Source organism: Cydia strobilella, chromosome 3 (assembly GCF_947568885.1).
Source record: "Cydia strobilella chromosome 3, ilCydStro3.1, whole genome shotgun sequence".
Classification (NCBI taxonomy): domain Eukaryota; kingdom Metazoa; phylum Arthropoda; class Insecta; order Lepidoptera; family Tortricidae; genus Cydia; species Cydia strobilella.
The window spans coordinates 8,438,854-8,466,219 of NC_086043.1; the positions used below are offsets into that span (position 1 = coordinate 8,438,854).

The 27,366-nt window shown below is 39.9% G+C and overlaps 4 protein-coding genes across 5 annotated transcripts in view; 2 read left to right on the forward strand and 2 right to left on the reverse strand.

The window, feature by feature from the left end:
* The first annotated feature begins 222 nt into the window (after positions 1 to 222).
* Positions 223 to 11,768, forward strand: LOC134755810 (eukaryotic translation initiation factor 3 subunit E). Its single transcript, XM_063692419.1, has 9 exons — positions 223 to 446; positions 885 to 1,001; positions 2,542 to 2,709; positions 3,406 to 3,528; positions 7,608 to 7,849; positions 9,523 to 9,657; positions 10,739 to 10,933; positions 11,153 to 11,387; positions 11,628 to 11,768. The coding sequence occupies exons 1-9, from the start codon at positions 351 to 353 to the stop codon at positions 11,652 to 11,654; spliced, it is 1,338 nt and encodes a 445-aa protein (XP_063548489.1). The 5' UTR covers positions 223 to 350; the 3' UTR covers positions 11,655 to 11,768.
* On the reverse strand, positions 5,540 to 7,073 carry LOC134756276 (zinc finger protein 708-like). Its single transcript, XM_063693109.1, has 3 exons — positions 5,980 to 7,073; positions 5,734 to 5,902; positions 5,540 to 5,662 (listed from the first exon to the last, which is right to left on the reverse strand). Exons 1-3 carry the CDS (start codon positions 7,047 to 7,049, stop codon positions 5,573 to 5,575), a joined length of 1,329 nt encoding a protein of 442 aa, XP_063549179.1. The 5' UTR covers positions 7,050 to 7,073; the 3' UTR covers positions 5,540 to 5,572.
* Positions 11,769 to 12,063: 295 nt separating the features above from the next.
* On the reverse strand, positions 12,064 to 13,348 carry LOC134755801 (large ribosomal subunit protein mL53-like). 2 transcript variants are annotated; one of them, XM_063692409.1, is made up of 3 exons: positions 13,147 to 13,348; positions 12,726 to 12,853; positions 12,064 to 12,471 (listed from the first exon to the last, which is right to left on the reverse strand). In XM_063692409.1, the coding sequence occupies exons 1-3, from the start codon at positions 13,290 to 13,292 to the stop codon at positions 12,311 to 12,313; spliced, it is 435 nt and encodes a 144-aa protein (XP_063548479.1). In that variant the 5' UTR covers positions 13,293 to 13,348; the 3' UTR covers positions 12,064 to 12,310. The 2 variants fall into 2 exon arrangements, with proteins under 2 accessions (XP_063548479.1, XP_063548480.1); XM_063692410.1 differs by lacking the exon at positions 12,726 to 12,853 and having other exon boundaries at positions 13,147 to 13,287.
* A 784-nt stretch (positions 13,349 to 14,132) lies between these two features.
* Positions 14,133 to 27,366, forward strand: part of LOC134755804 (protein argonaute-2) — a 28,697-nt gene continuing 15,463 nt past the window's right edge. Inside the window, exons 1-9 of the mRNA XM_063692413.1 lie at positions 14,133 to 14,293; positions 14,459 to 14,796; positions 14,900 to 15,100; positions 19,697 to 19,940; positions 20,189 to 20,411; positions 21,334 to 21,579; positions 22,149 to 22,314; positions 24,112 to 24,233; positions 26,918 to 27,102. Coding sequence (XP_063548483.1) covers positions 14,275 to 14,293; positions 14,459 to 14,796; positions 14,900 to 15,100; positions 19,697 to 19,940; positions 20,189 to 20,411; positions 21,334 to 21,579; positions 22,149 to 22,314; positions 24,112 to 24,233; positions 26,918 to 27,102 — 1,744 coding nt within the window. The 5' untranslated portion in view covers positions 14,133 to 14,274. The remainder of the gene's footprint in view (positions 14,294 to 14,458; positions 14,797 to 14,899; positions 15,101 to 19,696; positions 19,941 to 20,188; positions 20,412 to 21,333; positions 21,580 to 22,148; positions 22,315 to 24,111; positions 24,234 to 26,917; positions 27,103 to 27,366) is intronic.

The window sequence follows — 27,366 nt, forward strand, 5'->3', positions numbered from 1 at the left end:
TTAAATTATAACCTCGCATTGGGCACTGCAGTCGCCTCTATTTTTTTTGGCATGTCACAGATAACAAATAAACATTATCGATCTTTGTCTATGGTAAAGACGTGTTCACACTCTTAACATTAATCACTCATCGTACGCGCGTTATCTGTCAGGTTCAATATTTTCAGTTGGCAATACTTTATTACACATTTATATTTTATTTGAAGGTGAACGCAACTTTTCGTTCGTCAGCCAAGCAACTTTGAGGTTATCCAAAGCCTCTTAACTTCTACAGGCTAAAGGAAGTGTTGTTGGATTTACTTTTATAAGAAGTAAAAATTAAAAACTTAGTGAAAGTGAAAAAGATCATCATGAGTTATTCAAAGTTTGACTTGACTTTCAAGATAGGTCAATATTTAGACCGTCACCTTGTGTTTCCCTTACTGGAATTCTTGGCTGCTAAAGAGGTTGGTTGTCGTCACCAAAACAGCTTTAGAAGTTTTCCTCGAAAAACAATTATTATGTAAAATTATATAGCATTTGTCAAGTATTCTTAATTCCCAGAGAGGAACAAACAGCAGTGGACTAACCATGTCATTACAACAACAATGTTTTATTCTTTGAATACAATAATGTTTTATCTCCGTTGGATGAGATCTCTTAATTTCGCCATTGTATCTTATGAATATTATATACATTTCTTATGAATGTGTTATTTACACTAGTAGTCTAGTACAATCAAGTGCTTATTACTACATTAAACTGAACAAAATATGTAAGCAATGTACAGAATTTTGTTTCAGATTTTGCATACCTAAATCATTTCATTACAAAACAATATATAATCCTGCATCACTTTCATTTGGTAATAAAATGTTACACATACCTTTTTATATTTATTTCAGACCTATGATCAATCAGAGCTACTGCAAGCTAAATTGGAGATCCTGAGCAAAACCAACATGATTGATTATGTCATAGACATCAGGAGAATGCTTTATCCAGATGAGGAAACACCAGAGGTAAATAGATTCATTAAACTACATCGTAACATATGAAATCAACGCAATGCCAAAAATTGCATGTAAACAACCCGTATAACATATCAAGTCGCGGCATGTGGGGCAAGAAATTTACTGACCTTATGTCAAATCGGGCCGCTTCCCTACTTAGCAGTGCAGTATGCAGTATTTACTGCAAACTGCACTGATACCGCACCGCCAATTGGGGAAGCGGCCTCAATGATGGCGAAAAGGTTAAAGTCTCTTAAGAAATGGAGAACTTGCACAGGTTAGCATTTTTTTAGTGTAAGTTTATTAGCAGAACTTTTGAGAAGACTGTAAACTCCTTTCTTAATATTGCCAGGGGGGTGTCACTGCGCAGTTTAGGTATATTTGGCCGACGCACAGCCCGGGAAGGTGTATGGCAGTGGGCTAGTCGTCGGGGATAGTCGTGTCACGTGGCGCTCGCGCAAAATTGAAAATACGCAATGGCTTCGAAACCTAAATCGCGATCTAATCTGTAATCTGTATAAAAGATAATGTTCTGTTTACGGATGTCTGAATAAACGGAAGAACAAGGAAGCAGAAAAAACATATTTTTTAAGTTCCGGACTATATTGACCGACATATACAACTTGAATTTCACAGTCCCCCCACCACCACGCATATCCTCTCGCACCAAAAAAACCTTCCATATTCCCTCCGTTCATACTAATTACAGGAAAAACTCCTTCCTTCTAAGAGCTGGTAAGCAATCGGCTTTGCAAACATCATGATCTCATCGATCTGTTCTGCGATAGCTTTAGTTCGATACGTAAGCTAATGACTCAGGACCTTTCCCACTGTTAAGTGTTAACAGTGGAAAAAGTGTTAACTCAACATTGTATCTCTATCCTGTTCTTTTTTCTCTCTTTTGTTCTTCTTGTTAACTGTTTAAACCAATTTTCCCTCTCTAGTAAGATAAGTAAAGTATATTTATAAGTTAGTAAGTATTATTAGTTGTAATTTCGCACACCATGCACTTTACGCAGTTTCTATCTGTGGAAACTTGTAATTGGCTCATTGCTTCTATGTTATTACCTAACGTGTTACTTCAGCTGTAAGTTTTCCTAATAAATAAAATAAAATAAATAAAATAAAATATTTTCAAAGGAATGAGTACTTCTGTGGCATACCTACTTCCGTGAGAATCAGACATACTATCTCCGGCTAAAAATTTTATGTTTACAGAATCAACGTTTGTAATTCCTACATATTTATCTTAAAAATAATAAATCAGTAGGTATAGGTACAAAAACTTGTCAAGTGACAACCCCGTGCCGACACTCGCAGCTCGGTCATAAAACTGCGGCGCGCAAAGAAGATTCACGGTTCGTGCGCGGTTATAAGTTTCAATTTTGCTTGCAGGCGGGGAGTGAAGGTATAATTTTATACCTAAATCTGACTTTTGTGAAGGAGTGAATTTTCTGTACGGTAGTACTATTAGTTATTCTGTGATATTGCCAGTGCATGAGTATTTATTTTATGAAATGTACCTTTTTTCCTTCCTTCCTTTTCCTAGGAGATCAAGTCCCGCAGAGGCGTAGTGCTGTCACAACTTCAAGAGCTGCAAGATGCAGTAGAGCCAGTCCTGAGATTGATGCAGAGAGATGATGTCATGAAGACAGTGGAAACCATGAGGGACCCCAAAACTCTTATAAACTATCTAACTACCAATAAGGAGTTTGAGGTTTGTTATCTTAACTTTTGTTTGTCAATAGATTTGGCACAACTTTTAAACCTTTTTCATGATTCATGATGCATCCTGTTTGTTGTAAAGAAAACAAAAAGCGGTGACTTCATATTTGATATTCACATATTTTTTCTTTTTTACTAAGGCTTTGAGACATTCCACAACCCCCTTATAGAGACTTCAGAAATGCGAAATGCCCAAGGAGTAATAGCATGTTGTGCCTCTTGTCTGTGTATGATAAGGATCGTGACCAAATTTTTGTCACCATTTTTTCAAGTTTAACCTACAATTTTTGACCACCACATAATATAGCAATTTTGACATGCGCATACGAAAGATTAAAATGCTATTATTAGTATTGCTATTCTACTAAATAAATATACAGCTATAACCCTTCAGGTAGAATACATCATTTTGAGTGGTTGAAATAATAATTTTCTTTGAATTTATCAGATCTTAATTTCAATTGACTTAACCATTTTTCAGCATCTTGACACACAGTGATAGTACTATTAAAGTTATATTATTGTGAAACTTCTAAGTGTAAATTCAGAATAATCGTGTAGAGAATGCCTTATGGCATTAAGTCCACCTTTTGTTCTGTAAGGTTTTTTGTTTTGTGCAATAAAGATTAAATAATGTTTTTTGATAATGACTATGTATAAGGTATAAATGGAAATATCTCTTTTCCAGTTCAAGATTCAGATGATTGACAGCATGTACCAGCTTGCCAAGTACCGCTATGAGTGTGGTAACTATGTGGAATCCGCCTCTTACTTGTACTTCTGCCAGCTAGTCATGTCGCCCACTGATAAGGTACGAAAATGAAAATCAATTTTCCACTTAATTATAGATATTATTCCTTTTGACATGAGAATAGCTGGTCATATTTAGTTTTTTTTTTTTCAAGGTATTTCTAATATGAGGTATTTTTATTTTAGTTACCAAATATGTAATTAATAGCACAATCGGAAAAGGACAAACCTAGAAATCTCTGAAACAGTCCTGAAATTTGGTATGTATTTGACATTTAGGGACCTTGAAACTCCACATTTGCACAACAAGCGTTCCTATTACAAAAAAAATGCGTTAGAGCAATCTGTGGCGCCAAAACGATGGATTCATGTAGACCGTTGTTCGAAAAATTTAAAGTCCTTCCGTTACCCACATTGTACATTTACGAAACATGTCTCTTTGTGAAAACTCATATTAGTCAGTACAACATCATGAAATCTAACCCTAGGTCAACTTCTAAATTCCATGGACTCAATATCAGTTACCCATGTCATAATTCTGCTCATTTTGAAAAATCTATTCTTTTCATGTCTGTCAAAATCTTCAACCATTTGCCAAATGACTTAAAATCCTTGGATTGTCAAGGTTTTAAAACCAAATTATTTAGGTGGTGTTTACAAAAAATGTTCTACTCGGTTAATGAACACTTTGTATCCACCAACGCCTAATAACTGTTATAATATTTTATTATTATTATTACTTTTTAGGTACTGTATTAGCTTGACATATAATTGTTATGAAAATTATGTGTTGCCACTTTTCTGTATGCATGACATTGACCGACCTGTTATTATTATTCTCTATTATTATTACTAATACTTATTTTTTAGTCTGACATTTTTATACTTTTATTTTAATTTTATAGGTTTTAATGACATGCACATTGAGAGTCAAAGAATATTGTACGCCAAATTCAGGCTGATTGTGATGTAACCAAATACTAACCCTACCACCATTTATAACCACTCACATTCAAACAATAAAAAATTTGTATTTGAGGAACCGCCACCATCTTGGAAAATGTGTACCATCTTAGAGAAATTTGCACTTTACTCGGAATCTAAGTTCTCTATTAAAATATGGCAACATTAAAGCCGATTAAATTCTACACAAAAAAGTGTTCCGACACCTTTGTGGAAAAAATACATGTTATTAGAGAAAACAGTTCCTGAATCCAGATTTAGCGGTTATACTTTTCCAGGGGATATTCTCTTAATCGGAAACTTGGAGAAATATGAATTCCACTTTCGTCTATACATTCGTACATGATCTATAATGTTCCCTTACATCATATTGTCCCAGAGAACTTAGATTCCGAGTAAAATGCAAATTTTTATAAGATGGTACACATTTTCCAAGATGATGGCGGTTCCTCGAGGTCCCCAAATGTCAAATAGTGTTGAAATGAAAAAGAGACCTTTAATTAACATACATACCAAATTTCAGGACTGTTCCAGATATTTCGAGAGTTGGCCTAATCCGATTGTGCTATAATGTGGCTATGCTCTCACAGAATTTCTTATAGTTCAGCTATTCCGGCGTTTACTATTTATTTGTAACCTAAATTACTATCAGCATCATCATCAATATCATCATTGTGTAATGCCAATTTTACCTTGAACCCTTTGAACGCTTTACGTTATAAACAAAAACGTCACTCACACGCCAAGGTCCCGGGCGCAAGCGAGCTAATGTAAACCTTACTTGAAAGTGTGAAGGTTACATTGTCCTTAAGGACTATAGTTGTCCATGGCGCGGTGGGCACTAGTAACGACAACTTTATGTGTTCTTGTGCCGTTCAAAAGGTTAAATAGCCAGTAAAAAGTATAAGAAAGAAAAACAGTAGATATAATGTACAATTCCATGTATTACACATAAGAAAGCAAAACAATAATTGTGACGTTTTCAATCAAAAGGTACCACATTGTCGCTTAGCATAAGGACGAAAATTGCTTGTATCTTTATACGAAAAACCTGCCAGAGCGTCCTTATGGCAAGCGACAATGTGGTACCTTTTGCTTGAAAACGACACAATTAATCTTACTACATATACTTCAACATTCAACTAATATTGTTGATCTTTAAGGGCTTCAAATTCTTGAATATCATTTTCATTGGTCACACTGTAGGCATGATTTTCTGTGTAGTTCACATCCTGTAAATACCAACTTATTAATATAATGCCTTATATATAATTATATTGCACATTTTAAAAAGTATACTTACACCTGTGGCCAGGTTGTTGTCATAGCGAGGATGGTACTGGTTCCTATGGTTCAGAAGAAGATCTACTGAGGGAAACCATAGGCCACACAGCTCACATTGATACACTAATATGCCAAGAGCATTGATGTGGTTTTGGTGCGTTTTGGTCATGAAATGTTCAGCTTTGTACCTGAAACAAAGATATTATGAAATTTATTTTGTTTAAGTCCTAGGTGAGTTGCGTGCGAACCTGCGAACAATCCTCACCTGTGGTTATACAACTGCTCATAGTTTCTAAACTTGCGGTCACAGGCATTGCAGAGCAACAGTTTGCCCAAATGAAAATTGTAGCAAGTTCGCAACCATGGACATGACAGCCAATGCATTTCTGCAGTTTTGTAACAGGAAAAAGCCATTTCGCAAGCATTGCAGGCGTAGTTGCTGGCGGTCGTGTGCGTTTTCGCGTGCCGCAGTAGTCGGGGAATGCTTGTGAAAACTTTCTCACAGAATTCGCATTGTAAGAGCGACGATGTCTTGATTTCCCGAACACAATCCAGATTGTTCGCTTGGCAGCAGCGGGTCGCGTGTTGCATGGCCACGTCCTGGCGCGGCCACACCTGAAAGCATTCTATGCATGTCCACACCACCTGCCACCGTGGCTGAATGTCTAATATCGCATGTCGCGTAGAGTAGTGCCTCCTCAGGCCAGTTTCGTACACGAAACATTTCCCGCACGTGCTACACGTATACGACCGAATGGGTTTCGAGCAGCTCACGTCGTGGCTTTCTTTCTTTTTCGTATAGTTCAAAGCTCTATTCAACATATGAATGTTTTCCATTATGCGAGCGTTGTTTTCCTTTACTCTTTCCAGACTGTACTCTAATGGACAAATAGCACTTTCGAAACTTGCACCAGTGTTATTGTGATCATATAAGTGTTTATTAACATAAATATTTGGTAACGCATTGGGGTTTTTGAACGTTTGTTTTATACTCTGCTGCTTGTTTAAAAAGTTCTGGTTATCAATCTGGTCTGTTTCATGACTCCGCAAGTATTGTGGCCCAAAAACAGATGTAGTATCAACATTATTAATTTCCGTCTCATTGACCTGTTTCGCACAGGAATCAAGATTTAAATGTTCATTTTCTGGCCCTGACACTATTTTCACCACCAAATGAGATGATTTATCTGTTGCTTTTCTCGAATTGTGCGTCATGACTTCCACTTCCAACCAGTCGCTGAATCTCGTTTCTTCATTTTCAGCATCGATCGTAACGTTCAAATATTTAAAATTAACATCTGTCTCATATCTCTCAACTACTAGTTTAGCTGACATCTTTGCGAATGTGTCGACACATTTTGACAGACCGTTGATTAATTATTTTTAAAAATATAATTGGCTGGAAAAAAGTTTATATACCAATTTCCTAGGTAGCTGAATCATACCAAACTCTTTGATCAAAATATTGATGTTAAAATTTCAAGATTAAGCTAAATAGGGACCGGACACCGGGCTACTTAGCTCGTGCAAGCTTGCGGAATGTTTTTTTTATTATAATGCCGTAAAGTCTATTAAATTAAATCTATTAATAAATGGAAATACATCGACAGAATTATCTCAAACATATTAGATACTTACTACTGTGTCAAAGAGGTAAGCTGGTAAAGTGTTGGCAAATGCGTAAATCAGACATTACGTACATACGGTGACTAATAGCACACGGTAATACGATACCTCTACAAATGAGACGGTACGAATGCAGGTACCTGGCCGCTTCCAGGTGCACCTGGAGCCCTAGCGTGAGGGTAAAACCTTGCCGGGCAGTCTATTTTCGTCATTTTCCTAAAATCTGGTGTGCAATGTTTATTTATGGCACTTTCTTAATTGTCTTAGAACTACCTGTCAGTATTATGGGGCAAGTTGGCCAGCGAGATCCTCGTGCAGAACTGGGACGGCGCGCTCGACGACCTCACGAAGCTGCGCGAGTTCATCGACAACGGCGCGGGCGGCGCCGCCGCCACCAACATGCAGGCGCTGCAGCAGCGGACCTGGCTGGTCCACTGGTCGCTGTTCGTCTTCTTCAACCACGTCAAGGGCCGCGACCTCATCATAGAGATGTTCCTGTACAAGCCTCTGTAAGTATGCCACCAACATGCAGGCGCTGCAGCAGCGGACCTGGCTGGTCCACTGGTCGCTGTTCGTCTTCTTCAACCACGTCAAGGGCCGTGACCTCATCATAGAGATGTTCCTGTACAAGCCTCTGTAAGTATGCCACCAACATGCAGGCGCTGCAGCAGCAGACCTGGCTGGTCCACTGGTCGCTGTTCGTCTTCTTCAACCACGTCAAGGGCCGCGACCTCATCATAGAGATGTTCCTGTACAAGCCTCTGTAAGTATGCCACCAACATGCAGGCACTGCAGCAGCGGACCTGGCTGGTCCACTGGTCGCTGTTCGTCTTCTTCAACCACGTCAAGGGCCGCGACCTCATTATAGAGATGTTCCTGTACAAGCCTCTGTAAGTATGCCACCAACATGCAGGCGCTGCAGCAGCAGACCTGGCTGGTCCACTGGTCGCTGTTCGTCTTCTTCAACCACGTCAAGGGCCGCGACCTCATCATAGAGATGTTCCTGTACAAGCCTCTGTAAGTATGCCACCAACATGCAGGCACTGCAGCAGCGGACCTGGCTGGTCCACTGGTCGCTGTTCGTCTTCTTCAACCACGTCAAGGGCCGCGACCTCATCATAGAGATGTTCCTGTACAAGCCTCTGTAAGTATGCCACCAACATGCAGGCGCTGCAGCAGTGGACCTGGCTGGTCCACTGGTCGCTGTTCGTCTTCTTCAACCACGTCAAGGGCCGTGACCTCATCATAGAGATGTTCCTGTACAAGCCTCTGTAAGTATGCCACCAACATGCAGGCGCTGCAGCAGTGGACCTGGCTGGTCCACTGGTCGCTGTTCGTCTTCTTCAACCACGTCAAGGGCCGCGACCTCATCATAGAGATGTTCCTGTACAAGCCTCTGTAAGTATGCCACCAACATGCAGGCACTGCAGCAGCGGACCTGGCTAGTCCACTGGTCGCTGTTCGTCTTTTTCAACCACGTCAAGGGCCGCGACCTCATCATAGAGATGTTCTTGTACAAGCCTCTGTAAGTATGCCACCAACATGCAGGCGCTGCAGCAGCGGACCTGGCTGGTCCACTGGTCGCTGTTTGTCTTCTTCAACCACGTCAAGGGCCGTGACCTCATCATAAAGATGTTCCTGTACAAGCCTCTGTAAGTATGCCACCAACATGCAGGCGCTGCAGCAGCGGACCTGGCTGGTCCACTGGTCGCTGTTCGTCTTCTTCAACCACGTCAAGGGCCGCGACCTCATCATAGAGATGTTCCTGTACAAGCCTCTGTAAGTATACAACCAACATGCAGGTGCTGTTGCAAAGACTGTTTGCTGAACAGCAACGACCATCCACCACCAGCATCAAGGCAAACGTCTTGATTAACAACGCCAAGGGCTGGTGGCTCATCATAGATCCTCTATAGAGCCACTGTAAGTTGACACACACACAACCTCGTATAACGAAAAAGGTGATGCTCATCATACTAATTTAAGTCGTTTTAAGTTGACATTTATTTTGTCGTCCTAAGTTAGCTTATTTATAGTTGCCCCTAAAATACCCAGTTCTTATACCCGCTGTTATGCTCTTCGTCTTGATTTACTTTCGTAGTCGTCAGAGGCAAACGGCTGCAGCTTCCAGCCTTAACAAATGCTGTGTTTATAACTTTAATAACTTTTATATTATTTACAGGTACTTGAACGCCATCCAGACGATGTGCCCGCATATCCTGCGGTACCTGGCCACGGCCGTTATCATCAACAGGTCGCGGCGGAACGCCCTAAAAGATCTTGTAAAAGTAATCCAACAGGAAGCATACACGTACAGGTAATGTTTAATGCACAACTATCTTATATTCATGTCATAAGCAAACTTAAGAGTGCTCTTACAAGAAAAGTCGAAATAATGTAAAATTGATGATATTCCCGACAACATTTAAGACTTTACGCTCATTATTAGAAACAAAGAGTACTTGTTCCAGTAAGAGCGTCTTCTTCTCTTTAGGAATATCGTTGTACATTTTAGAAAAAGGACTAATTAAATTCATATGATTATTTTTCTGATGGTCGTTTACGAAAAACCGCGTGAAGCACTAAATTGTGAACTCTTATTTGTAAATTTTGAGAAGTTTACTCTACTAAAGTTGGATATATTGTATTACTAATATCCTGTACTTTAGGAATATCGAATGATATTCTTCCTACATGCTTTTGAGAAAGAGAAAATCAATGTAAAACGAATTGAATTTTCTCTTCGAAACAAGTGTAAATTCCTACGAAAATCTACTTAGTATCGAAGTCATTTTTATACACGAGCAATCTACAACGTTTGCTTATACTGTTGGTATACATTTGTGTTTATCAAATTCTACTTTAATTTTTTGGCAATTTTTTGAAAACTACTCTATATTACCGATGAGTCATCATTACGTATCTATGCGCTTTCGGGGCCTTGCAGCGCCATCTATTTCAGTTGTTTGATTTGCTGCTACATTAATATGGTGTAGTTCTTTACTTGCTTCAGTATCCCTTTGTCTATCTAATGGTAATGTTAATGAAGTATGAGAAAATGGGGATATTAAGAACGTTAAGACAATTTTTCCAGTATTCAGAAGTTTTAAAGAATTAGGGACCTATTTTCGCAAAAAATTGAGTGAAATAGTTTTCATAGTTATTAATGTTTTGAGAAGATAAAAAGGACCATAATTAACCTTCGTCTTGAAAATTTCGAGTACTATAATTATCGATTCAAACTAAGAAGGTCCTATATGTATTAACTACTCTAAAAAAAAAAACAATTCTTATTTTTTAAACTATAAACTACAATGCGGAATAGTCTACTAGTAATAGTGGTAGCGTATGTGGAAACAAATTAGATTCAATTACATGATATGATATGTTTGTCACAGGGACCCGATCACAGAGTTCATTGAACATCTGTACGTGAACTTTGACTTCGAGGCGGCGCGCCGGAAATTAAATCAATGCCAAGCCGTACTGTTGACAGACTTCTTCCTGATCGCCTGCCTCGAGGAGTTTGTGGAGAACGCGCGTCTTATGATCTTCGAGACCTTCTGTCGCATCCATCAAGTCATTAGCATTGGGTAAATTTATATTTAATTATTTATGTTATGGTAAAATCTTACAAAAACGGTTGCGGCAAACAGAATCTCAAAAGCAATGAAAGGGTACACTTAGTATTATAATTCTACGTGAACCGATCCCGTTTCCATTATCGCCGACATCTGTTATACATACTGCAGTCGGGCAGGTCTTAAGAAATGTAGATAATTATTATATTAACAAGATATACATTTCTCTAGAATGTTGGCTGAAAACCTAAACATGCAGCCAGACGAGGCCGAATGCTGGATCGTGAACCTTATCCGCAACGCGCGGCTGGACGCCAAGATCGACTCGAAGCTGGGCCACGTGGTGATGGGCGCGCAGCCGCTGTCCCCGTACCAGCAGCTCGTCGAGCGCGTCGACTCGCTCGCCGTGCGCTCCGAGGCGCTCACCTCGCTCGTCGAACGCAAACATAAAGCCCGCAATCAAGATGTAAGTTATGTCACATTCACATTAAGTATATGAACATGGGCACCTACCATTCGTTGGTGCACAAATCGCCTTTTTTGCACAGGTTCGCTCGGCATTATATGAACGGCTATCTTTACTTTTAAAATCTTTGTTTTGTGATGGTATTCAGCTGCTTCCAATATTCACAATATATTGTGAATTATCATAATGTAATATTTCATTTCAAGATTGCTAATATTGCTATATTATATTTATTTACAGATCCGTTGGGGAGCCCAAGAATTCTAAGTCAAGAAGACGGTTTAGTCACTCTACGGATATTGGTGGTCACAGGACAAAAGTTTACTATTAGTTCATGTGAACGATGTGATTTGTATTAAATATACTTATTATTAACTACAATCTTTTAAATGTTTCATTTCTTTTAACTGGTCAAATTCTTCAGGGTGTCCCATAAGTGACACGCCACAGTGACACTGGAGGTAGACCTGGGCAAGAGGACCCAAATAGCAAATTAAAAATGAAATATATTATTTGCTAATCCGTCAAGTGGAACAAAACTAGAGCATGGACGGAAAGTAGTGCAATGACTATGTATGTTCATGAAACAATTTATCTGTTTAATTTATAAATGTTCTTTTCAAGAAACATGAGGGTTTTTTACTTTAACATGAAAGTTGTTAATTATAAACAAATATTGATTAAGCATATATTTATTTAGACATTTTTGTACATTAAATTAAATATTAAGCTAACTAATCCACTGGTTTAATTGTAACAAATCGAGAAAGAATAAAGGCAACCAAGATTGTTGAGATAACAAAGATCACAACAAACACATAGAATGTGTCCTCAGAGAACACATCTGTGAATGCCGGTATGTGACTATAGAACTCCTCCACTACCTGAAGGAACCCTCCTTTGGTGTTGCGTCCCATCTCTTATCACTTCTTCTTAGACTTTTTCTTTTCAGATTTGGTCTGTATTGTTGAAACGGGTTGCTCTACAGGTGCTAGTGCCGAAATATGTTTATTTAATAACTGTAGCAGCTCCAAACAAGTTAAGTTACCACTCTTCAGAGTGACTTTTTTGTAATTAGCAGTTTCTGGAATTAAAGTTAATTATTACATTTTATTTTATTTATTGAAGAAACAACAGAAGTGTGCGACAGGATAATAGGTTACATTGTTAGGTACATATATGATTGAGATGACACTTACTTCCTTAAACGCTCTCACTAAAACATACTTAAAATAAACCGAGTTAACTAAAAGGTATGTTTACATACAAGTTCATGTGATTGTTGATATATTATACAATTTAGTTGCAACAAAAATGTATTAATATTTCTCATCTCACCAGCTATTGAAGGCGTAAGGATGATATCTACAGTAGGCTCGCTGCGGTCACAAACAATATCTGTTTTCAGAGCACAATTAGGATTTGTTAAGGCGATTTTTGGCGAACTTATATAGTGCAGGAAGTTTCTGAAAATAAAAATTATAATTGTATGATATGGTTCTACAATGAACACACATCTATATAGTAAGTAATGGTAAATTTTGAGACAATCGATAGTAAGGACATTGCTCATAAGAAATGTGTCGAAACTAGCCTAGCTTGAGCTTGACTAGAGCAAATGAAAAGGTTAAATCATCTCTTGTGTCGATAAGGTATCACAGAATTAAAAAAAATTAAAACGTAAAAAATGTACACCACAAGCTACATTAAATATAAACAATTGCTGTAAGTAAAACATTTTAGGTCTATAATTATGTACCTTGTTTCTGTAACGTTGTTGCCAAAAGGGTCAAATTTAACAGTAATTCTTTTCGCAGCTTTCAAATTCACAGCTCTTAGCTGTTTTCCGATTGCAGAAACTACTCCTCCAGACCTTCGCAATGTTCCGCTGAAAGGAATCGACATATTATAGATCTTTCGAAATTTCAGGAAGAAAATATATATTTATATTCTAACCTAGCTATAAATACTGAAATTTGTTTATGAAGTAGGCTGACAGATGTAAGCACTGATAAAAATAATTACATGGCGTGAAAGACTCCTGAATAAGCGATAATTAAAAAGATTACCAAAAGTATTGTTAAACGTTAAAAAGAAATATTGAGATTAATTATTGCTAATAGCTAGTTGAAAATTAAAATAGGTGTTAGTGATATGATATGAACATGCATCTCCGTAAACGCAAACTCTTTCACACGACCGGATCATAATATCCGCTGGTCAAAATTTCAAAAATAATCAATAGAAATCAAAATAGAAATGTTGATATGATGATGGATCGTATACAGAAACCTTGTGCCACCCGCACCAACCCGCACCCATAAGTGAGAGCGAGAAGAAAATATCTTTTTCTCGTTCTCACTAATGGGTGTGGTATTGTATATACTAATAGTATAATTAGTATATACAAGTATTTATAGACGCGCCACCGAGCGACCAGGAAAAAGTATATTCATATAAAATTTGGGCAGCATAGGATTTTTTCTCTTTCACTTTTATAAATTTCGGTATTTCGCCATCGCCTCCTACCTATGCTGCCACCCGGTCAGTGATAAGGACAAAGCATGGCACTATTTTCTCTTTCCTCTTATAGGAATCTTAATAAGACTATTTTTCTCTATCAAAGAGTGTCAGGCTCTTGGGGTGTGGCGCACTGTGACCTTGGTGCGGTGCGGTAGTGTGTTATAACTATTAAATAGCATCGAGCATCAAAGACATTTGCTGAATTTGCTCTATGGTCGAGTAATTGTCAAATCAACGCAGCAGACGTCAATTTATAGCAGACATTATCCACATCGTTAAATTGATCACATTATAGCAAATTCAGCACGAGGAGCTCGTACATTTGTTAATTTTACACTTTACGTTAATTTAATCAGTAAACAAGATGTACCCCGTTGGTCAACGTTAGTATACACATGTTTAAGTGATCGCTTCTTGAACTAGTAAAGAAGCACAGCACGTCCTTTGTTTGATTGCCCTAAATATTACCATTATGTAGCATAAACCATTACATATTATAATTGTGTATCTTTGGTGTACGGTGTTCAAATTTGAATTATTTGGTGTAGCTCCAGCGGGGGAAACGAGTGGTGGTACAGTGGGTGTGACGGGAGGGGTGAGCACGGCGGCGGGGACGACGGGCACGGCGCCCGGGGCCGCCAGCGCGGTGGCCACCACGGGCACGCCGGGCGCCGCCGTGGCGCCGGGCACGGGCACCATGGCGCTCGTGTCGCCCGTCGCCGCGCCGCCGCCAGACCTGCCCGTGCTCACATGCCCGCGGCGTCCCAATCTCGGCCACGAGGGGAGGCCCATCATGCTTAGAGCAAATCACTTTCAAATATCCATGCCGCGAGGATATGTCCATCACTATGATGTTAATATACAACCAGATAAGTGTCCACGGAAGGTAATAAATCAGTCCATTAAGTGATTTCTGATATTTTGAGATTAATTGAAATATTATGTAAACAATTTTGTAATCAAAACCAAATATTATGTATTTCTTTTAGGTGAATAGAGAAATTGTAGAGACTATGGTTCATTGTTATAATAAGATATTTGGTGCCCTCAAGCCAGTGTTTGATGGCAGGAATAACCTTTACACAAGAGATCCTCTGCCCATTGGCAATGATAGAGTAGAACTGGAAGTCATCTTGCCTGGAGAAGGCAAGGATAGAGTTTTTCGAGTGACAATCAAATGGGTAGCTCAGGTAATTGTTATTTCATATATTCCTTTTATTTGTGATTAGTATGTTTAATTATGATTCCCGTTTTTACCCTTCGGGTACGGAACTCTAAAAATGTATGGTAAATAAACGATTTGTAAGTTGATGTCCCTGTTGAATGTAGTAATGTTTAGTTTTTAGAGTTGCCCAATTTCACAATAGATGTCGCTGTTCTGTCGGCTGCTTCGCGCTGTTAAGATTTTTCCACAGCCCCGTATATAGTAAATTTGGTTTCGGAATAAATGAGTATTAAGTTGCCAAGTGAAGTGTTTCATTACAAAAGGTAGGAAGTGCAGTGCAGTATAGTGAGTGAACATTGGTCATTCGGAACATAGGATAATCGTGAGTACAGTGACAGTGGAAATAAATGTGAAGTGTCAAAGACTTAGTTAATTTTCGCGGTAACAAACACAGAAACTTAGTCGATTTTGTGGATTCTTGGACATAGCGTAATTTCGGTTGAAAAATTACTTTGAAAAATTGTGTTTGAAAATAAACTTAGAATAAAAATAGACTTTGAAATCTGTCATTCACTTAGCAAATTTTAAACAATAATGGCTAACATAGCATCACAAGAAGAACTTTTTAGTCAGATTAAAAGACTTCTCACTAATCATAAGAAAACTTCGTCAACGCGTTACACAGCAAGTTACTTGAAAATACGCATAGAGTCGCTAGAAGAGTACTGGAATCAATTCCTTACTGAACACCGAGAAATTCTGAAGTCTTCAGTAAACGTTGAAGAGAAAAAGGAACTGAAAGCACTATAATGATGTCGAAGATTTCTATATGGAGTTCAAGACTAGTTTATTGGAACTGACGGAATCTGTCACAATTCAAGAAGGTGCCTCACCTCAAGTGCCTCATGCATCTCAACCTCAAGTTGTCACAAAGAGTAAACTCCCACCGATAAACCTCCTTTACCAAGAATGGATGCACTTCAAGGATTTGTTTATCTCTATGGTACACAATAGTGACACACACAAGCATCATTATTTGAGGTCAAGCTTGAAGGGTGAAGCCGAACATGTCGTCCGTCATTTCGAACTCACAGCTGCCAATTATGGGAAGGCTTGGAACGCCTTAGGCTGCCGCTACAGCAATGATAGAGTGATAGCTAATACCATACTGAATCGCCTGCTCAATCAGAAGAAACTCACATACGAATGCTCTAAAGGCCTCAAGGATCTTCTTGATACTACAAACCAGTGTCTCAGTAGTCTAACGAATTTGAAGATTGACATAACTACTTGCGATTCGATTATCATGCATATTGTGGTATCCAAGTTAGATAGTGAAACTCACAAAGCTTGGGAGCAATCACTTGGATCTTCTATAGAGTTACCCACTTATAACAAGCTCACATCATACTTAGAGGGACGATTCAGAGCGATGGAAATGGTACAAGCGACACAAAAGAAAGATAGGAAAGAGACCACATTTCAACAACCAGCTACTGCACCAAAAATAAAGAATGTGAGATCTTTCATTGCTGAAGTCGATACGGAATGCACATATTGTAAGAAAAGTCACTACATCTGTCACTGCACTGAATTTGCACAACTCGACATAGATCAACGTAAAGAATTTGTAAAGAACAACAACTTATGCTTCAATTGCCTTGTCAAAAGACATTCCATACGGAACTGTAGACAAGCCACATGTAGAACCTGTAATCGCAAACACCATACGCTTTTGCATTACCAGAGTATAACTGCGAATACAGTCACGATGGAGACACCCACAGAATCTGAAGACACACAAATTAAGGAACTCACAAGTCTGAAGGTTTCACAAAAAGGCAAACAAGTGATATTAGCCACAGCACAGATATATTTGAAGGATAGCAGTGGTTCTCTCGTACAACTTAGAACCCTTATTGACCAAGGCTCAGAAGGCACCTTCATTACGGAGTCTGCAGTGCAACTGCTGCGACTGAAGAAGACTTTCCATCCAGCTAATATCACAGGTCTTGAAAATCAAGCTACACTGCCACGACACGTCGTTAACTTAGATATTCACTCACCGATAGACACTCACTGTGTAATGCAAGTTGACGCTCACGTACTCTCGAAGATTAATAGTTGGTTACCCTCAAATTGCAACTAGCGGACCCTCACATGCAATCCCCGGGACCTATTGATGTTCTACTGGGCGCCGAGGTCTATGCATTTATTTTGCTAGACGGACTTCACAAATATAACGATGACAAGCTTATAGCACAAAACTCGAAACTCGGATGGTTTGTCTCTGGAGCGTCTAAACCACGAAGCGATCTGCCACCTCACAATATTGTAGCACATCACGCACTTATCGAGGTAGATCAACTCCTACGCAAATTCTGGGAGACTGAAGAGTACAAGCCTCATGAAAAACCGATGAAACATCTTGAGACACAATGTGAAGAGCACTATAAAGAAACTCACTCCAGACAAGAAGGTGGTCGTTACGTCGTACACTTACCGTTTGAAGATGACCACGAAAAGAACTTAGGCGATTCTCGACATATCACACTACAGAGACTAATGCACATGGAGAAAATATTTGCAAATAAGCCTAAATTTCAGAAAGATTATGCGGACTTCATAGATCAATATCAGAAGCTGAATCATTTAGAAGATGTAGACCCACAACATAAGCCAACTCACAAAGTCTACCATCTCCCACACCACGCTGTGATAAGAGAATCCAGCAGCACAACAAAGCTGCGTGTTGTCTTTGATGGGACTGCACAGCCGTCAAATGGCTCATCTCTGAACGACGAATTACTCATCGGACCATCACTATTGCAAGACTTACGAGATCTCATTGTTCGTTGGCGTACTCACAAGATTTGTCTGGAACAAATACCGGTTTCCGACCCCTGGCCCCGTTTATTGATGAAAATGGTATTATTCGAGTTACAGGACGTATACGTAATGCAAATGTACACTTTGATACAAAATCACCTGTCGTTCTAACCTCTAAGTGTTATTTAGCTATTTTAATTGTGAATGATGCTCATATTCATTGTTTGCACGGAGGTCCTCAACTGACTCTCAATGGAATTCGTTGCAAATATTGGATAATCGGTGCTAAGAATTTAGTTAGGAAAGTTATTCATAAATGTATCCCTTGTTTTAAACAGTCTGCAACACCGATCAACCGATTGATGGGTCAGTTACCTGCGTGTCGTGTAACGCCAGATAAGCCCTTCCGTAAAAGTGGAGTGGATTTTGCTGGTCCAGTCCAGTTAAAATTGTACCCTGGTAGATGTCAACGCACTTGTAAAGCTTATATTGCTTTGTTTGTGTGCACCGTGACCAAGGCCATTCATTTAGAACTTGTGAGTGACTTGTCCACGGCTGCCTTTATTGCCGCTTTTCGTCGTTTCACTTGTAGACGCGGTCATTGTAGTGATCTGTGGAGCGACTGTGGTACCAACTTCATTGGAGCCTCGAAAGAGCTTGACACTATGTTTAGGAATAGGAACTCAGAAGTAGTTGGAGAAATATCAGAGATTTTGGCAAATGACCAAACTACATGGCACTTTATTCCTCCTGGCTCACCACATTTTGGTGGACTTTGGGAAGCTGGTGTGAAATCGATCAAGTCTCACCTTAAGCGTGTTATCGGGCAGACTCTTCTTACGTTCGAAGAGTATTCCACACTGTTGACTCAAGTGGAGTCTTGTGTAAATTTTCGACCGTTAACTCCCGTTAGTAACTCGATTGATGATGCTTCTCCAATTACACCGGGACATTTTCTTATAGGTGAAGCTCCTATCACTGTTCCGGAAGAAAGTCTCACAACTGTGCCAGTATCCCGTTTGCTCCAAAGGATGTTGCAATCGCTTTGGACTCGTTGGAGTTCTGAATATTTAACAACACTACAAAACCGGTATAAATGGACCGTTACTAATCCTGATCCTGATATTGGAACAGTAGTTTTGGTCAAGGATGAAAGACTCCCTCCCGGAAAGTGGTTGTTAGGTCGTATAATAGATAAGCATCCCGGTAGAGATGGTTTAACACGAGTGGTTACGTTAAAATTAAAGAATGGTACTTTTCGTAGGCCCATTGCTAAAATTTGCCCTCTACCTCTGGATCCTTAACTATAGTCTGTTAAGAAGTTTAATGTGTTTTAGTTTTTGAAGAATAGCTCTATTTGAGTTTCACTGTGTAATTTAACCCTTTTACTATTGATTCATGTAGATTTTACGTGTAGCTTACTTTACTATTCTCGTTGTTTTTGTTTACATGTTTCTTTATGAAGGACAAGTCGTCCTTGGGGGCCGATAATGTTGAATGTAGTAATGTTTAGTTTTTAGAGTTGCCCAATTTCACAATAGATGTCGCTGTCCTGTCGGCTGCTTCGCGCTGTTAAGATTTTTCCACAGCCCCGTATATAGTAAATTTGGTTTCGGAATAAATGAGTTTTAGGGTAAAGAGAAATAGGGCCGGGGAATTGTCCGGCCGACTCTAATTCCTATGTTATAAAAGGAATAAATGAGTATTAAAATGTCAAGTGAAGTGTTTCATTATAAAAGGTAGGAAGTGCAGTGCAGTATAGTGAGTGAACAGTCCCTATTATTTATTTCAGGTTTCATTGTTTGCATTAGAAGAGGCTTTAGAAGGTCGAACAAGACAGATACCATATGATGCCATTTTAGCATTGGATGTAGTAATGAGGCACCTGCCATCAATGATGTACACCCCAGTGGGGCGCTCATTCTTCTCGTCACCCGAAGGCTATTATCATCCCCTGGGTGGTGGCCGAGAAGTCTGGTTTGGTTTCCATCAGTCAGTGAGACCAAGCCAATGGAAAATGATGCTTAATATTGATGGTGAGATACTCAGCTAATATTTTGTTTATAAACTGTTTACTTACTTTTGTTTATCAACAAATATTTTGTAATACTTCTCATCCTAGAACATTGTAATAGGTTATTAAAATATAAATTTTATAGTACATGTTTATAATAAAGAAGCCAAATTTACAGCAAATAACAGAAAAAAAATTTTTGGCCCATGAAGGTTTAGTAGGTAGTTAAGTTATAAAGTAACTATATTCAATTTGATTATTTGTTTTCAGTATCTGCCACTGCATTTTACAAGGCTCAACCTGTCATAGAATTTATGTGTGAAGTATTAGACATTCGAGATATTAATGACCAAAGAAAACCATTGACTGATTCACAAAGAGTGAAATTCACAAAAGAAATAAAGGGTTTGAAAATCGAGATCACTCATTGTGGCACCATGAAGAGGAAATACCGCGTATGCAACGTAACGCGGCGGCCCGCACAAATGCAATCGTAAGTATATGTTGTTGGGTGACAAGCAAAAGTCACTAAGTACCACCACAAGTTCATAGCCATAGTGAACTGTATAATTATCCGAATAAGGTTGATTTTTATTTATTTATTTTTCAGTAATTAGTGACTTTTGCTTGTCACCTGACGGTATCAACCTTTTCCTCAGTTTTATTACAAAAAATGTGGTGTTTTACTGTCTGATAACAAAATATATTGATCATGTTTATAGTCTCCCTGATATGAATCTGTACCCTCTGTAGCAGCAAGTATGTGTTATAGTTGCAGCTATTATCCTTGAGTTCCTTGACTAGTTACTTTAGCAAAATAGGGACATGATATATAAGGCAACCGGTATGGCCTAGTGGGTAGTGACCCTACCTGTGAAGCCGATGGTCCTGGGTTCGAATCCCGGGAAGGGCATTTATTTGAGTGATGTGCACAGATATTTATTCCTGAGTCATGGGTGTTTTCTATGTATTTAAGTATTTATACATTATATATATCATTGTCTGAGTATCCATAACACAAGCCTCCTTGGGCTAACCTGTGTACTTAGTCAATCTGTGTAAGAATGTCCTATAATATTTATTTATTTATTATTATATCCATGTATAAATAATTTATTATATTTTTATATTCTTTACATAGGAATTTATAATTTCCATTTATTTGAAATAGATTATTTTAAATTAAATTATATTGATGACAATATCATATGACATAAACTTGTTGGTATCTAATTAAGCTGAATTTTGGCATACTTTTAAAATACCAGTGACTTACGACCAAATGTGTTAAAATAGTGCAACCTAAATAAGTAAGTACAGTACATTTAGTGATAAAAGTTAATATGTGACGTTTCAAGTTTTTATTCACTTGTAATCTAGATTGAAATAAATAATAAAATCCCTCATTTCCACAGATTCCCGTTGCAACTAGAGAATGGACAAACTGTTGAATGTACAGTCGCGAAATATTTCCTAGACAAATACAAAATGAAGTTAAGATATCCACATTTACCCTGCCTGCAAGTCGGACAGGAACACAAGCACACATACTTGCCCCTGGAGGTGTGCAACATTGTCCCAGGACAGAGATGTATCAAGAAACTGACGGACATGCAAACATCTACCATGATCAAAGCCACGGCCCGCTCGGCACCCGATAGGTATGTTTTGAGGAAATTTTTGGCCTTGTTAAGGAAAAGATTAAAAGGAAATTTACATTACTACTATTGATAACATTAGCAGGAAATAAAACTGTTGCGGAAATTTACAAACACTAACAATTGTTTTTATGTAAATTGTTAAGTTTTAAACTTGTGATTTCAGGAATAGTTTAGTTATGTAGGAATAGGGATTCAGCATAAAAACCAAAAATTAGAAATTCATCAGAACATATTTATATTTGCCTAAAATGATACATATTTAAAGTTGCCAAAACTTTTGCCCTGAGCGTGCGCCACAATAGCCGGGACGCGAGAAACGAATGAGTGCGACAACTACCTACTTTGTACACTGTCGTTTTCTACCCTGTGCATACCAATCAATTATTTTGTACACAGATTACATACACCATAAACCATAACATATTACATTTCATATACTCGTACAAAGACATCGCATCATAGAAACCGGTCTATGTATGTGCGGGGATAACGCGTTGTCTTAAGTTATAAGCTCCAAAGTTTAGTCGATCTGTGATCTTGTTTTAACTGAATCCTATAAAACTATACAGGGAGCGTGAAATCAACAACTTAGTGCGCCGCGCGAACTTCAACACGGACCTGTACGTGAAGGAGTTTGGGCTGACCATCTCCAACAACATGATGGAGGTGCGCGGGCGCGTGCTGCCGCCGCCCAAGCTGCAGTACGGCGGCCGCGTCTCCTCGCTCGGCGGCCAGGTGCGTGCGACACTTTATTACTATTGGTTAACCCTTTATAAGGCATAAGTCATTATGCATCAGAAATTATGCAAAATTTAATCCTATCTCTTTGAACAAAGTTCAAAATCATGTGGGTAATATAATATACAGGATGATCAATCCAAATGGGTCAGTATGGAGAAGTCCGAAACTATGAGAGATAGCGAAATCTGTTCTTAGAAACCATGGCTTCGATTTTATATTTAATAATAATGACATTCAAACTTTTTTTTTAACTCTCATACATAACCGGGAATCGAACCTGGTCAATATTCTTTATGTAATCGCGTGTAGTATTTGTTTGTATAATGTTAATGATCCTGAAATTTGAATAAAAATTTAGAAAAAATTGAATGCCATCATCATCTTCCTCGCGTTGTCCCGGCATTTTGCCTCGGCTCATGGGAGCCTGGGGTCCGCTTGGCAACCAATCCCAAGAATTGACGTGGGCACTAGTTTTTACGAAAGCGACAGCGATATAAACAAATACTACACGCGATTACATAAAGAATATTGACCAGGTTCGATTCCCTGTTATGTATGAGAGTTTAAAACAAAGTTTGAATGTCATTATTAATATTATTATTAAATCTAAAATCGAAGCCATGGTTCCTAAGAACAGATTTCGCTATCTCTCATAGTTCCTGACTTCTCCATACTGGCCCATTTGGATTGATCACTCTGTATATTCCCTCTGCCTTATAATTATAAAGGCTTATAACAAATGATTGGCGATCTACGTAATCGTAGGGCGTGTACGCAGTAGTGCAGCGTTTCGTGGGCGAGGCGTTAGAGCTCGTTCCCACTATGTCGGATGTCGGAACGATTTTTAATCTGGTGTCGTAGCGGCAGAACATTTTATATGAAGCTATTCACACACGAACGACAACGATTTTGTGTCGGATCCGACATAAAATATTGTGTGTTTTGTCAGCCCTCCGTCCGGAAAAAAATCGTGTCGGCGGCGCTGTTCACATGATGTTGGATGTCGGACCGACCCCGCCCGCGCCGCACCCCCTGTGCCTCCCGCGCGTCAAATGAGAACCTTAAATGGCACCAGCTGCGGTCGTGGCCGACAGCCGACTAGTGTGAACAATGGCACCGACACCCGATTAAAAATCGTCCCGACAGCCGACTAGTGTGAACAGAGGCGCCGACACCCGATTAAAAGTCGTCCCGACATCCGACATAGTGGGAACGAGCTCTTACTGTATACAATTAGATAGGGAAGGGAGATGAACACATGTTAGACTTGGCATGTACACGACTATGTTCTTAAATAAATGAACAACTGCGTTTATATTTTTAAATACGTACTTTGTTGCTTAGGAAGGTACATCATAGTTTTATTTCATGAGATTTCATACAAGGAATTTACATACACATTAATTCCACCTGTACAATTTCTTATTCCAATGTTATTGTAGTCAAAGTATGGTGTTTGACTCCGAAACGTGACTATAGGTAGGTATCTACATGGTTTCCCCAGTGATCGACAATGACCTATCAAATATACTATACGACTTCTAGATAGAATTGCGTCTAATCAATTAATGCACTTGACGCAGTAATGTAAGTTCTCAAGTATCTCCTTCTAAGTAATGTCAATGTCATACATATAACTGTACACAAACTATTATCAGCATTAATTTATTTAACAGATTTTAGTGGTAGGTTAAAGGTAGAATCAATAGAATTTCTAGACCCTTGGTAGGTTTTTCTTTAATTTCAATGAACATGTTGGCTAACTGGTGTGCGTTCGTTCTTGTTCATCAGGCGCTACCCAACCAGGGCGTGTGGGATATGCGCGGCAAGCAGTTCTTCATGGGCGTGGAGATCCGCGTGTGGGCCATCGCCTGCTTCGCGCCGCAGCGGACCGTGCGCGAGGACGCGCTCAAGTACGTACACTATACAGTAGGCACGGGTGACTGTACAACAACCAGGGCGTGTGGGACATGAGCGGCAAGCAGTTCTTCATGGGCGTGGAGATCCGCGTGTGGGCCATCGCCTGCTTCGCGCCGCAGCGGACCGTGCGCGAGGACGCGCTCAAGTACGTACACTATACAGTAGGCACGGGTGACTGTACAACAACCAGGGCGTGTGGGACATGAGCGGCAAGCAGTTCTTCATGGGCGTGGAGATCCGCGTGTGGGCCATCGCCTGCTTCGCGCCGCAGCGGACCGTGCGCGAGGACGCGCTCAAGTACGTACACTATACAGTAGGCACGGGTGACTGTACAACAACCAGGGCGTGTGGGACATGAGCGGCAAGCAGTTCTTCATGGGCGTGGAGATCCGCGTGTGGGCCATCGCCTGCTTCGCGCCGCAGCGGACCGTGCGCGAGGACGCGCTCAAGTACGTACACTATACAGTAGGCACGGGTGACTGTACAACAACCAGGGCGTGTGGGACATGAGCGGCAAGCAGTTCTTCATGGGCGTGGAGATCCGCGTGTGGGCCATCGCCTGCTTCGCGCCGCAGCGGACCGTGCGTGCAATATTATGTACAATTCACATTGATCGGGCCGGGCTAAGCCTAGCCGTTCGACGTGTACCCGTCATGGAAAATAATGGAAATATACTAAAAGGGGCTAAATCCGTTTTTCGTACGTCTTCGACCAAAAAATGTGACTGAAAGAGAAGGCAAACTACACAATTCCATCTCGGTTTGATTAGGTACGCGAGTTTGGAGACATTAATTTGACACTACATATTTAATTATACGGAAACACACTGTGACAGTCTTTCCGTGACTGCAGCTGGTGAAACTCAGCTGAAACGTCGGAATTTAAATAAAATAAAATAAAAATCATATATTGCGGACTAAAAGGTCCATACATGGTTAGCAAACATTACAATCTTATTACTTGTGTTAGTAGCGCATAAAAACTAAAAACTAAAACTAAAAACTAGACGGCGAGTGCATGCAGCCCCTGCCAACGGTTGAGCATGGGGCCATTTTCGCGCTCCATGAACACGCCCAGAATGCTGTTGGGGCTGCCGCGCAGGCGACTCATCAGTGAAGCGCACCTCTTGCGCATTATCGCCGCAAAGCTGTCAACTTGTGCCTCCGCAAACATACCAGAGGCACTACAAAATCGCGGCAACCCCATCAACACCCGGAACGCGTTATTATATTGGACGCGTAGGCCGTTGTATGCCCTCTGCGTATAGTTGGTCCACAGGCTGCATGTGTAGAATGACTGACAGTACGCGTTGAAAAGTGTAGTCTTTACTTGTACAGTACATTTCGCGAACCGGCGGGCCAACATGTTACATCGGACAGCCAACGACCTACGCTCTCGCTCAATATCCAAGTCGTCACTCTGGTCGTCAGTTACCCAGTGACCCAGGTACTTGAACTTAGTGAAAAGGTTTAAAGGGACATCGTAGAGTGTCACTAGCGGTACAGTCGGGTAGCTTTTTCTACCAGCTTTAAAAATCATCACCTCGCTCTTTTTAACATTATACCTGAGTCCATGGGTCACAGCATAGGATTCACATATATTAATCAGCCTCCTCATTGCGTCGATTGAAGGGCCGAGCAGCACCATGTCGTCAGCGTAACTGTAATTGTTGGCGGCGACTCCGTCAATGCGGCATCCGGCATAGGTACTGCTCAGCTCCTCGATGAGTTGGTTGACGTATAAATTAAACAGTTTGGGAGAAGACAGCCCACCCTGTCTTACTCCACACATCAGATTATAGTGACTCGAGATCGTGTTACCCCATCTCACAGAATTATTTTGATGTAAATACCAATATTTAAACAGAGCTATCACTTCCTTAGGAACACTTGTCTCATTCCGTAACTTGGCCCATAACATATCATATGATACAAGGTCGAATGCCTTTGATAAATCCAGGAACACACCATAAACCGGTGTATTCCTACTGGTGTAGTACTGGCCGGTATTCTTGAGGGCCAGGATAGCACTCTCTGTGGACAGCCCCCGTCGAAAGCCAAATTGGGCGTCATTTAACTTGATGTGCTGATCTAACTGGGCATCAAGTAGGCCGTCCAGCATCTTGGCAATGGTGGTAGCCAACGATATCGGCCTATAGTTAGACAGATCTGAGGCATCACCCGTTTTATTTTTGACGATTGGGACTACAACAGTCTGCATTAGTTCATCGGGCAGATAACAATGGCTCAGACAGAGTGTAAAAAACATGGCGAGTACTCTAGGCAGATGTTTTCCAGCGTGCTTCAGTGCTTTAAGATAAAAACAATGAAATTATATCGCGGTAGACCCGTTCGTATAATTAAATATGTGTACAAAACGCGAGAGTTTAAAGTGTTATATTTGACAGTAATTTCGACATAACAAAAACCTATATATTATGTCAACATGGTAACTTGTTTGAAGTGAGACACAGTGGGATTTGATACTCGCATTCGAACCGCACTTTTTGGCCGTAGAACTCACTCTGTTTTAGTTATACCTTCGTGCCTCGTTGTATGTACTGACTGAGCACTTTTAAATCTCTAAAGTCCATCAGATCTTTATAAAGCCTCATCCGATTCCGACTGCTCTCCTATTTAACAAACACCTTGATCTAATTCACTAATTATTCGTTTAGAAACTTCACCCAGCAACTGCAAAAGATCTCAAACGACGCGGGCATGCCGATCATCGGGCAGCCGTGCTTCTGCAAGTACGCGACGGGGCCCGACCAGGTGGAGCCCATGTTCAAGTACCTCAAGTCCACCTTCGTGCAGCTGCAGCTCGTTGTGGTCGTGCTGCCCGGGAAGACGCCCGTATACGGTACAACACATTCTTACATGATCCGTTCTCATTGCGCCACACCTATGTGCGCAACACAACTGAAAGTTGAAGTTATGTTAAAAGAAATAGACTTAACTTTAGAAACATTAGACCCGTGTGAAGCCAAAACGGTTATTACACTTATCATTGTATTTATAGACAAAAAATGAAGCAAGAAACTTTTTTGTACAACTTTTTGCTCAAATCAACCCACCTCAAGACTACACTTCTTTGTGGCATTTTATTCTCAATAAATATACAAAA

Excerpts from the sequence above, each read along its gene's own strand:
- LOC134755810 (XM_063692419.1), top strand. The coding sequence starts at position 351 with ATGAGTTATTCAAAGTTTGACTTGACTTTCAAGATAGGTCAATATTTA. Across the intron at positions 1,002-2,541 it reads CAGATGAGGAAACACCAGAG|GAGATCAAGTCCCGCAGAGG; the intron begins GTAAATAGATTC and ends TCCTTTTCCTAG. Across the intron at positions 9,658-10,738 it reads CAGGAAGCATACACGTACAG|GGACCCGATCACAGAGTTCA; the intron begins GTAATGTTTAAT and ends TGTTTGTCACAG.
- LOC134756276 (XM_063693109.1), bottom strand. The coding sequence starts at position 7,049 with ATGTCAGCTAAACTAGTAGTTGAGAGATATGAGACAGATGTTAATTTT. Across the intron at positions 5,903-5,979 it reads GAGCAGTTGTATAACCACAG|GTACAAAGCTGAACATTTCA; the intron begins GTGAGGATTGTT and ends TCTTTGTTTCAG. Across the intron at positions 5,663-5,733 it reads ACAACAACCTGGCCACAGGT|GATGTGAACTACACAGAAAA; the intron begins GTAAGTATACTT and ends TGGTATTTACAG.
- LOC134755801 (XM_063692409.1), bottom strand. The coding sequence starts at position 13,292 with ATGTCGATTCCTTTCAGCGGAACATTGCGAAGGTCTGGAGGAGTAGTT. Across the intron at positions 12,854-13,146 it reads AACAACGTTACAGAAACAAG|AAACTTCCTGCACTATATAA; the intron begins GTACATAATTAT and ends TTTTATTTTCAG. Across the intron at positions 12,472-12,725 it reads CCTTACGCCTTCAATAGCTG|AAACTGCTAATTACAAAAAA; the intron begins GTGAGATGAGAA and ends CTTTAATTCCAG.